General features: G+C 41.5%; 1 protein-coding gene across 7 annotated transcripts in view; it reads right to left on the bottom strand.

Annotated features, from left to right (window-relative positions):
- FRY (FRY microtubule binding protein) overlaps positions 1–12,397 on the bottom strand; it is a 425,215-nt gene that overhangs the window by 39,331 nt on the left and 373,487 nt on the right. For all 7 annotated transcript variants that reach the window (XM_079902875.1, XM_079902874.1, XM_079902876.1 and 4 more), the window contains 4 exons: positions 9,257–9,397; positions 7,042–7,221; positions 4,892–5,053; positions 2,545–2,619 (listed from right to left, as the gene is read on the bottom strand). In XM_079902875.1, coding sequence (XP_079759001.1) covers positions 2,545–2,619; positions 4,892–5,053; positions 7,042–7,221; positions 9,257–9,397 — 558 coding nt within the window. The remainder of the gene's footprint in view (positions 1–2,544; positions 2,620–4,891; positions 5,054–7,041; positions 7,222–9,256; positions 9,398–12,397) is intronic.

Here is a 12,397-nt window from a genome sequence, read left to right as displayed (position 1 = left end):
TCAAATCGCTGCTTCTTAATGAAAAGTGTATCCTACATGCGTGTGTGCGTGTGTGTGCGTGTGTGTGTGTGACAACTGAGTGTATGTTCACAGTCTACAGCAGCCAAGAAATTTTCCAATGTTTCTGCACTTACCGAGGTTAGAAACTGTACAGATTCACACACACATACACATCACATACATATTATCATGAAAGATTTTAAGGACTACTGATGCCAAGATATGTTATTGTAGAACGAACTGTGAGAGCAAAGTATTTAACCCTCTTAGAGATAAACCAGGAACCGGCAGGGAAAAAGAAACATAAGTCAGGAAATACAGTACTTGTTCATTTGAATTACAGAGGAGAAGCTGAGCAGCCGTGCTCATAATTCATACTTAAAAGTCCTGTCCTGTTGATTCAAACAAAACTTTTTTTTCTATTAAAATTTTAGTATGTTAATATTTTTAAATTAACTTCTATGTTTAGGTCCATTTCACTTGGGCCATTTTAATATAACTCTGTAGAAATAACAGACTTCAAATAAATCTAAATGTTTTGCTCTCCAGCCTCTCCTGAACATAGACTGATTTTAAATAAAATGAACAGTATTCTTTATTTAACCGTTATAACGTCTTGGTCTTCCTTGAAAGTAAGCAAGTCATTTATAAGAATTTAAATATCACAAATATCTCTCAAAAGGAAAAAAAAGGGGCGGAAATGGATTTTATTTTTTTAAATTATTTTTTAAAAATTTCTCTCTTTCTTTTTGGCTGTGTTAGGTCTTTGTTGCCGAGCGTGGGCTTTTTCTCTAGTTGCGGCGAGCGGGGGGCTACTCTTCGTTGCGGTGCACGGGCTTCTCATTGCGGTGGCTTCTCTTGTTGCGGAGCTCGGGCTCTAGGCATGCGGGCTTCAGTAGTTGTGGCGCACGGGCTTAGTTGCTCTGCGGCATGTGGGATCTTCCCGGACCAGGGCTTGAACCCGTGTCCTCTGCATTGGCGGGTGGATTCTCAACCACTGCGCCACCAGGGAAGCCCGGGAATGGATTTTAAACATTCTTTTTTTTTCTCCAGTGTTTAAGAGCAGTCATAGGATTTGCACTAGGTTTTCATAAAATGGTACAAGATACACAGTCTGTACAGGGATTGCAAATGGGTCTATGAGATAAATAGCACTGAGGACCAGCCAACTAGTCAGTGAGAGATGAGAGACTAGAATTCTGATTCCCTCAGCCGAGGCCTCCCTTTCCTTGTTAGTGCCACTTTTCTTATTTGTAACATAGTAAACATTTCTAGCTAGAAAAGCCTGGCACAGAAACAGGCGGTTTGGATCTGAAGGAGACAGTGTAACCGCAGGGGTGGTAAGAAATGGACCTCTCTGGCTATGCCACTGCAGAGGTAAAGGGCTCCCATTCCTCTCCCTTTCAGGCTGGGGGGCTCCATCTACCCCACACTATCTCCTCGTCCCTCTGCCCTCAATGATGTCACAGGAGCAGCAGCAAACCCACTGATCAATAACTCAGAAGGTGACTTCAGCGGAGGCCACCCTTCTGGCTGGGGCACATTCCCAGACGATTACAAGTAGCAACTTGCACTTGAGCTCGAACCTATGAGTCTCATATTTCACCTGCTCATGAATTACATTAGTATATACATTTTGGAATTTTAAAAGTAGTTCCCCAGAGACACTGTTTGCTACTTCTTACTTGGGAAGTTACTTAGTTTGCTATTTTCTTTTCTGGTTACTAATAAAGATGCTGTGAGATAGATGAAATAAAAATACCTGGTAAAACCAAACCCTGAGATTTTTATTGTTTTTGCTACAATATTCTCACACACACAATTTGAATTTTCTAAATTTTATAAAAGCTTCAGAAGCTAACTTCTAAGACTTCAATTATTCATTTATTTCAAAGCCCAATGGCATTTTTGTGCAACTGTAACGTCAGTAGAAGTTTTTTGTTTGTTGGTTTGTGTTTGTTTTTTTTTTTTTGGCCGCGCTTCACACGGGATCTTACTTCCCTGACCGGGGCTCGAACTCATGCCCCCTGAAGTGGAAGCATGGAGTCTTAACCACTGGACCGCCAGGGAAGTTCCTCAGTGGAAGTTTATAGGACAAAAAACATGATAATATATCACTATTTTTGCCTTTATTGGACATGAGTGAAATAGTGACATCACGGTAACAGATGTGTGTACAGAGAGTAAAATTACACCGAAAAGGAACGTGTATCATATATGGTGGTGCAGAAGACAGTCACATATACATATTTTAAGAAAGTCTGGGCATATTTATTAAAAATATCCAAGTTATTAAAAAAATTAAAATAACTGAGTTTTTATTTACCAACTGGGGCAAATAGCCAATAACATCTTTCATTGTTTCTGAACTGAGATTAAAAATCATACTATGGAGAGAAATAATCTAAGGGTTTGATCTAGATGATGGATATCATACTTGTAATTCATAGTTGAAACCTCCAAACTACATGAGCAAAGGCAAAAACTGACCAAAGGTAAAAAGGTTATGACACCAAAATAAATGTGATATAGGACAGAACTTACTGATGGATTTTTGCTTAATCCGACTTCTTGGCCACACAGAGAAAGGACGTGTACCAACTTCTCTTTCGTCCTCTTCTGGAAGAGAAACACACAGGCAGGTTTTACTCATGGGGTCCTGTGATCAAATCTACTCCAGTAGTGTAGCCATCAGCCACAAAGGGCTAACCCACCGGAAATGTGGCCAGTGAGAATGCAGATATAAGATACATGAAGAGTAGGTATGAAAAGAGAATGTAAAATATCTCACCAATAATTGTAAAATACTGATTATATGTTAAAAAATAATATTTTAGATATATTAGATTAACTAAAATGTGTTATTAAAATTAACTTTACCTGTTTTTTTTCCAAAAGGTGACTATTAGAAAATTGAAAATGAGGCTCACATTCTGTTTCTACTGGACAGTGCTGATCTAAGTTTTCCCGAGGGAGGGGATGTGAAAGTCAACCCCTTGGTTCTCCAGCAGATATTCATTACTCCCCTTGATAATCTTTCTTGTGTGCTACAACTTCCAATCATTAGCAAGCCTTTCCTTACACCTAAATTAAATCTATTATATGACAACACAATTCTCTTTTCCTCAAATGGGAGGATAAATTTACTTTCTGCAGAATTAAATTCGATTATTTGCAAGGCATATTAAATCTTTCTCAATTTATTCTTCCTATAATTAAATGGATAGAATTCCTTTTGCTGTTCTTTGTAAACCTTACTTTTCAGTTCCTTAGGCACAGGGATTCTTCTACAAACCTTCACATTTCCCAATGACATAGACAAACTAGGTCTCAGAGTGACTGGTGAGTTGAGAATGAAAAGGATGGGTAACCAGAGCCTAAAAAACGTGAATGTGCTTCAGAATTGCTCTTAAAGCAATCGTCCTCCTCTCCTGAACATGATTTTTTTCCCTTTTAATCTGATTTAATATGCAGACTGCAAGGAGGCCAATATCACTCATAGATTTTCCTTCTTAATGGAACTCAGTTCCCTGCATCCTTCTTTTCAAATTATAGACGGGACACTCACTCAATATGGTGTCATTTCAAGGTCAAAGACAGGAGGACCTTGATGTTGAAGAATGGCAAGAGATTCACTAACCTATTTCCCTAAGTTTTAGTGGGCACTTTACAATTCTGGGAAGGAATGAATGTAGAGGAGCATGGAATTGGGCTGGACATTTGTCTTCTCTTTTCCAAATTCCCAAGAAAGTAGGGCGGGCTCTCTATTCAAGCAGGCAGTGAGTAGGCGCCGTGCTCTAAGCTCCACTTCCCTAAACTCTGAGAGTGAGGATGAGTCCTGCTGGGCGTGCAAACAAAGGGTTTCTCTCTGCGCAGCACCCAGCAGCACCCACTTCGCCTTCCTCCGGTAATGCAGTCCCTCTTTTTATCTTGGGATGGCTCTTCTCCCGCCAAATGGGACTCTGCCTCTCTTGCACAGAGCCCTTTCTCCGGAATTGCTACGACGCTGGGGAGGGGAGGTCTCTGTCCTGAAATCGTCAGAGCCAAAGACCATGTAAATCTGGAGCTGCAAGAGGTTGCTGGGCCTCACGTTGGAACAGTCTGCCTGAGAATGAGGTCAGCAGGGAGGAGAGCAGGTCTGAGACTTTGGGAAGAGAAGGTGGGGGCAGTGAGAAGGACAGAGAGGGTCTAAGGATGGTGTGTGCTACAATCCAGTTCTGCCTGAAGTTATGATACAGGAGTTAACACATTCCCTTTCCACTTAAGGTAGTTTTCCACTGGGCTTCTGGCATATGTCTCCAAAAGAGCCCCAAATAATGCATGGGTTTCACTCCAGTGACATCAACGCTGTGATGCAGTCACCCAGAAAGTGAATACAGATGACAGAACCACAGAGAAATCTGGCCACCCACCATGCTCTGCAGGGTCAGGTGTGCATGGAGCCCACTGACTGGAGGGCAGGCTTGTAGGACTGCAGCCAGAATGGTCATTGGGGTGTGGCCCTGTTATGCAGGATTGGTTAGGAGAACTAAGGATGTATTACTTGGAGAAAAGAGGACTGATTCGGGTGAGTGGCAGAGGGGGGAGAGTTTCTTTAAGTGTTTGAAGGGCTGCCATGTGAAAGACAGATCCAATTGCATTTTCTAAGCCTTAAGAGAACAAGGACCAATGAGAAGAAGCAAGAGAGTGTCAGACTTCAACTCAATGTAATGAACTGTTCAAAGATAAAATGGGTTCCCTCGGGATACAGAATACTGCGAGATCATCATCACTGAAGTGTCGATGCCCAGACGGGAAATATTGGGATGCTGGATGCAGGAATCCCATATCACAGTTGGGTTCAATAGGTCCCCGAGCTCCCTTCCAATCCTGGGAGTCGAGGACCCTTTACCTGAGAGTACTGGGGCCTCTTCCAGCTTACAGGAACAAGGACATTGGAGTTGGAGCCTGATGAGGTGGAAGACGCACTCCGGGTGACAGCCATGGTCCTGGGCTTCCCATCACGCCCAGCAGAGTTCTGCAGTTCATCATATCGCCTCCCGATGATGGGCGTCTTGAGAAAAAAGAATAGAGAAGCACACGTTCTTCTATCTCATTCATACTTCTGGGGTATGTGGATCGCTCTATCCCAGCAGCAACCAAGAACTGCTTATCTGATTAAAACTCAGATTAGAGAAGTTCAGTGTTACAAGGAGGCTCATTTTCCGTATGTTCAAATACATAGTCCAGATCATTTTGTATCTTCAACACTGTCCCACCCTCTTTAGCAGCTGAAAACAAATCCAATTGCTTGTTCTTTTTTTTTAATTTTTAAAATACATTTCTTTTATTTATGTTTTCATTTTTTTTTGCGGTACGCAGGCCTCTCACTGTTGTGGCCTCTCCTGTCGCGGACCACAGGCTCCGGATGCGCAGGCTCAGCGGCCATGGCTCACGGGCCCAGCCGCTCCGCGGCATGTGGGATCTTCCCGGACCGGGGCACGAACCTGTGCCCCCTGCATCGGCAGGCAGACTCTCAACCGCTGCGCCACCAGGGAAGCCCCAATTGCGTGTTCTTAAACACACGTTGGAAATGATTGTAAAGTTAAGAAGGAAGACATGCAGGAAAGCAAAATAGTTTTCAGATATTTAAGCTTGAAAGACTTTCTTTATAGTTAAAACAAGACCAAAATTCCTTCCCCTCATCCCAACCTGTAATCACCAATCTTGATACACTCTCAATTATTTAAAAATTTATTTAAATTATCTATATCTTTTCAATTATTTTAATGAATGAGGTCAGGGCCAGGTTCTTGACAACACTTCAGAAATTTCACTTCCTGAGAGTCCTGGAGTGTGGTGGCTGGGTAGGCAGCACCTCCCAAACTTTAGCCCCAGGGAGGTCTCTGCAGAAACCTGTTCCTAGGCCTACATTCAGAGATGGCAGACGCTGGCTGGTAATTCTCCACCTGCCTCTCAAGGCACATCTTTCTGGAGCAGCTGGGTCTCCGGGGCATGCGGCGGATTGGCTACAGGTTTTCTGTACCTCTTTGGGACAGAGTAAACTTAAGTCAAAGAGTAAGCTTCCCCCACCCCCAGCAATGTAAAAAAAAATGTTAAACATTGCAAAATACTGAGTTGATACCTTAATATCATATACACACTAAATATCACAATGGAAGCACAACAGCATCTCCTCCTGAGTACTGAAATGATGAACAGTCAATGAGACTGCTGTGTGAGAAAACCCAATCTAGCTACAACCTAAACAACAGAGTGAGTTCCATGTAAGCAGATCTAGTTGATTCCTTTAGTGAATGAATCCACTCAGCCGTGCTGAAGAATATTTATGAACTACCTAACATGCATCAGACACTGTACAGACCCTGCTTACAAAGTGGACAGGCCGTTGTTTCTGCTTTGGGGGGTTTATGGGCCATGGGGTAAAGGAGACAGGAAAGCAAATGTATTTTTACATCTTGGACTAAAATAGTTAAGTACAGGCCTTCCAAAAGTTTGTTCGTGGACCAGCAGGTAAACCTGACTATTTTCTGTCTTCTTCTCTTCCTAACTCCTTAGTTTATAAGTCTCTTCCCTCCTCACACCCATCTCCCTCAAGGCAAGAATTTAGGTAGTTATACTGGTTTAAAAAGCAGTGTGACTTGGGGAAGTGACCACAAAGGCAGATTCCGTATTCCTGTAAATCTCAGGCATCCGCTGGTTTGGCTGCAGTTCAGGAAACAAGGTTGTGGATACAAGATAGGACGTGACAGCTGTCAGATACAGAATGAGTGAAGGTCATGGTTTAAAATGCTTAAGATCATTCCATTTTAAAGTTATCTTTTGGGGGGAAGTCATTTTTATACAACTGAGGCTAGCTTCTATTTCTAAAAGCTGCCACTGAAGAGCCCCAGTGAATAGGACAATGCGTTGAACCTAATTTAGGTCTTAGGAGGTTTCACTTGACATAACTGTAAAATAAGTCTCCCCTTCTCCAGGCAACTAGTTCTGACCTTTGCCACTATGTATTCATGCTGAAGTTTACAGAAACAGTTAACATACCTCTGAAATATCAAAGTGAAAGTCCAGGGTTTTCCCAGGTAATTCCTTAGATGCACTGGTCCATACTCGATGTATTTCTATCTTTGAAAGGTCACTGTGTTGGTAGGAAGGTAAAACTAGGCTGGCAGATCGAGAAACTACTAGCTTCAAGATATTCAAAGCTTCTCTCCAGTGGACGCTCTGAAGGAAATAAAACAGTCAATGGGTAAAAATAATTAAAAAAAAAAACAAAACACACAACATGCCGCTAGCTACCGAAACTTCTAATGACCGGTCAGAACTCATTGATTTAAAACAGTGCAGGAAATTCTGCGATAAGTAAAAGGCAAATGACATAAAAAGATAATTTATGCATAAGATGAGCTACATTTAGGAAACAAGAATAAAAAAGACCTGTGTTGTCCACATTCAAATAAGTAAAAGTTTAAAATGACAAGGTACCATTTTTGCTAATGAGGTATTTCTTCAGTTTGAAAAACAAAACAGAAAACAAACAACTGCCCCCCTCCCCTGCAGCAACCCTCATTGCAGTTTACGCTACTGTCTACTCAGCGTTTCTCAAGATTCTCCCCACCTCCAGTTTCCAAGCGTCCCTGGTCCTCCTTCTACTTCTCTGGCTCTTCCTGCCTCACATGCTCCTGGGCATCTGACCTCTGCCCTCAGCCCTCTTCTCTTCTCCACACCTTCCTCCTGATCTAACCCAGGAATCTGGGAGCCATTCTTAGCTCCCCTCTTTCCCTCCCTCCTGAGAACTTGATCCCCGTCCCCTCCGTTGCTGTTGGCACTGGCTCAGCTGAATCCTCTCTGGCCTCTGCCTGGACTATTTCAATGGCCTCTTAACTGGTTTCCCCAGTTGCAGCCTCTCCTTGGGTCCGTCATCAAACCCACTCCAGCTACAGTGATCTTTCTAGAATCTTCAGCTCAAGCCACTTCCCTGCTTAAACTCCTTCAAGGGCTCCCTCTGGTGGACAAGGTGGAGTCCACCCTCTTTGAGGAAGGCCTGCAGGGGTAATCTCCCCCAGGCAACTCCTGGAGTTGCCCAAACCAGCCAAGGTCTCTTAGCCTCTGTGCCTTTCCTCATGCAATTCCCTCATCCTGGAACGCCCTTCCTCTCCTTATTGCCTTATCAAACTCCTACTCTTCCTGTAAGTCTCATTTGTTTCACCCTCTTTGTATCCCTGACAACCCCAAGCTGACTGAGGTACTTCTCCAACAAAAATACTGAATACAGATAAACTAGCATGATAAAAGTTATTATTTGCCTGGGCCTTGGAATAAAGTGCATGAAATAAAACACATTTCCTTCACTGTTAAATTCTGCACACGGGAGGTCATGGTTTGAATATGAAATTAGCCACCATTCAAGATAAGATCTTGAGTACCAGGGATGGCCCACAGGCCTAAGAATAGGTAGCCTAATAAAACAATCACTTTTTTAAAAAACTAGGGGCATATGATTAGTAGAAAGATGTGAACTGACCCCCTGTCTCTCATGAGTGTAAAGTGAGAAAGTGGTAATGAATGCCTACCACATGGTACAACTATTACTGGAGCAATGCCACTCGGAAAAAAAAAAAAAGCTTGAAAAGCATTTTTAGCATTAAGTAATTTTCTGCAAGTAATGTGACTGGTGAAGTGAGGATGGAAAAAAAAAAGTTTAAAATTGTATGGCTTTAGTCAATGAGTTTAACCAGAGAAAAACCTAGCATTTGCCCTTGAACTCTGAAACCTACCAAGTGCACTACGTTTGTTTGTTGGAGTATTTTCAAGTACATTTATGCCACTTTCTTAACCTTAATTCCTTCAACTCTAAAGGGACAATTTGAACCTCTGAATTAACTGTTCGCATTGGAAACGCCTGGCCTAGAACCAGGCACAAGCAAGTTGCTTCTTCCTTCTCCACTGAAACAGGACCCCTCAAAGGAGACCCTGCCCCCACCCTCCCAGCCAGGAGTGTGCTTTCAATACCCAGCCTAGAAGTCCAAGAGGCAGAGAGGTGTCCTCCGAAGGCTCAGGAACGCACTGCGGCCTCAGGATACCGCTCAGGGTGTGGTCGGCCACCGTCTCAGCCGCCCTCAGCATGTTATGGGTATCAATGAATGAACATGCAGCCTGGCACCCATATAGCTCTGTGGCCAAGTACAAAGAAAGCTCCATGCAAAGCCTCAATCTTTCTGGAATGACTTTCTGGAAACATCCTGGTTCAAATACTCACTTGCACGTATTTTTCAATGGTTTTCAGAACTTCCACATTGAACTGCTTTACCGGAACGACAGAAAGGTCCATGTAGCTGAGCAGACTGTAGATCACCTGCAGGAGGGGCTGCTGCATGCTGGGGAGGCCCTTCTCCAGCAGCTGTGGGGAAAAGCACACAGGGAGTCAGCTTGACACCAGATTTTCACACAGAAGCACCAGGGTTTCCTAGTACCTTTATGATTGCACATTTCCTTAGGAGGGAAAAGAAAATCCTAACTACTGAAGACATGGAGGTATTATCAAAGGCAACGCAGGTAGGTCTGAGTCTATAAATATAATATTATACAGTGGAGTGCAACAAAATAAACCTCAAAAGGAAAGCATCAAACACCACTAATGACTGAAAAATAGAAATGAAAACGAAAGACACATTTATCAGTTATGGAATTGGCAAAGATTAGAAATTGATGATAGTATTGGTGAGCATATAAGAAGAGTATTCTTACACATCAGTGGAAATGTAAGTTGGATAATTTGGCAATTGAGATCAACAGTACTAAAAGGGTTTATATCTTTTGAAATACTAATTACACTTTTAGGAACTTTTCCAAACCTAGAGATAAATACTAAGATTTAAGTAAGAGATTTCACCAAGGCATTATTTATAATGGTAAAAAAAAAAAAAACAACAAAACTCACACAAAACAAGAAAGCTCTGTAAGCAATTTAAATGTCAAACACTAGGGAAATGGATACATAGATTATGGTAAATTGTATGATGAAATATCATGCAGTCAATAGAATGACATTTTTAAAGATAGTAAAGGATATCAGATGATATTAAGTGAAAGAGGAAGGATATATAATTTCTATATAATAGATGATGCCAACATTGATGTGAATGGGTGTGTGTTACATAGAAATAATGCTGGAAGTAAACCCAACAAAATGTTGAAAGTGTTTCTCCCTAGATAATATAATTATTTTTGAACACATACTGCTTTTATAATCGGGGGAAAAAATCAATGACATTTTCAAAAAGGAAAGCAAAATAATGAGAAAACTGATGTGACAGACATAATGAAAAAGGTTACTATTCAAAATTAAAAATTAATAGAGATGATTCAAATAAATGCTGAAATTCCACATCAAAAGTGGCCCTGGGTTTCCCTGGTGGTGCAATGGTTAAGAATCCGCCTGCCAATGCAGGGGACATGGGTTCGAGCCCTGGTCCAGGAAGATCTCACATGCCGTGGAGCAACTAAGCCCGTGCGCCATAACTACTGAGCCTGCGCTCTAGAGCCCGCGTGCCACAACTACTGAAGCCCGTGCGCCTAGAGCCCGTGCTCTGCAACGAGAGAAGTCACTGCAATGAGAAACCCGTGCACTACAAGGAAGAGTAGCCCCCGCTCATCACAACTGGAGGAAGCCCACATGCAGCAATGAAGACCCAACGCAGCCAAAAATACAATAAATAAATTTAAAAAAAAAAGTGGCCCAAAGAAATAACTGAACAGTTAACAGATGAGGAAATATACAATTTCACAAATCTATTGTATGAAAAAAGGAATATCTTCACTGGAAAGGAAATACATAAAGAGATTAATTTTAAAGTACCAATAAAAATATTCAACTGAAAACATGTATAAATGAAATGATAGAATTTAGTGGGGATATGGGATAACCTGAATATTTATACATTGTTTGTAGTATTGTAAATTGGGAAAATCTCTGTGAAGACCAATTTCCCAAATGCATACATTTTCCCAAATGTATCCATGAGCTTTACCTGGATAGATTTTTTGGGAAATGCCACCAGGAAAAATGAGCTATGTATAATCTGATAAAAAGTCTGCATCAAAGGACTATTTTTAAAAAAATTATGAATACAAGCAACAAAAGGTAGATGGTTAACGATATAATTCCAGTTATTGAAAGTGACAAGACGTGAGCTATGTCAACACATACACACATACAAAGTTAGCGTGAAGTGAGCACAGCAGGTTCAATGGAGACAGTGACCACAGCTGCCTAAAATTATATGTAGGTACCTGGCCAACACCTGAAAGAACATGGGACTAACTGAAATAGCAGTTAATTTATATCATATGTAGTGAGTAGGTAAGTTTATAATAAAATTTTTGGTGACAATTGTTGATAAGGGCAGCATAGAACAAATTAGGATATCCACTTTAATTTATTTTTTTATTGTGGTAAAATACATATAATATAAAATTTACCATTTTAACTATTTCTAGGTGTACAATTTAGCGGCATTAAGTACACCCACATTGTTGCGCAACCATGACCACTATTTATTTCCAGGACTTGTTCATCATCCCAAACTGAAACTCTATAACTGTAAAACAGGGGCTATAAATTTGCCTCTTCTATGTTCCTCATATAAGTGGAATCATGTATTTGTCATCTTGTGTCTGGCTGATTTCACTTAGCATAATATTTTCAAGGTTCATCTATGTTGTAGCATGTGTCAGTACTCCATTCCTTTTTAAGCCTGAATAATATTCCATCGTATGTACAGACCACGGCCCATTTGTATTTTTGAAACTTTTATGTCTAGTGAACCAAACAAATTTTGCCTCCTTGCTCTCTCCCAGTTCACCTTGTTTTACAACAGGCATTGGCTGCCTTGGGAAGCAGGGTGTTTGCGTTGTTTATCCCGGTGCTTCTTGTGTGCTAAGGTACGTGTGTGCTGGATTAGTAACTCTTGCAGGGACAGATGTGACCAAGGTGATTATCAAAAGCAGTAGGGTGGCACCTAAGAGAGGTTCTTTAAATGCCAGGGATGGGGGTGTGAAAAGAGCAAAATAATCCTTGGCTGTTGACAGTGCGAATACAGCCCAATATTGCTGATCTGTGATGCAAACCCAAATCCTGCAGGGTCAACTACATATGCTGGTGGAGGAAGCAGCTACCTTTTTCTAGGTAGAGGCTTTCAGTCTCATGGAGCCTTTCTGAAAATGACTGATTCTTAACCTCTCTGCATTCTGAATTGGTGATATAATACAAGAAAAATTAGAATGGACTGTCTTCATCACTTCTGAAAAGGCCCCAGCAAGAGGCATGAACGCAGATCCAGAGAGGAAAAGCAAACGCTGAAAATGCTAAAACAGGGTAATACTATCAATCACTTGCCTC

Source organism: Stenella coeruleoalba (genome assembly GCF_951394435.1).
Source record: "Stenella coeruleoalba genome assembly, chromosome: 18".
NCBI lineage: Eukaryota > Metazoa > Chordata > Mammalia > Artiodactyla > Delphinidae > Stenella > Stenella coeruleoalba.
The sequence above is the reverse complement of the archived record's forward strand: the minus strand, read 5'-3'. Positions and strand labels throughout refer to the sequence as shown.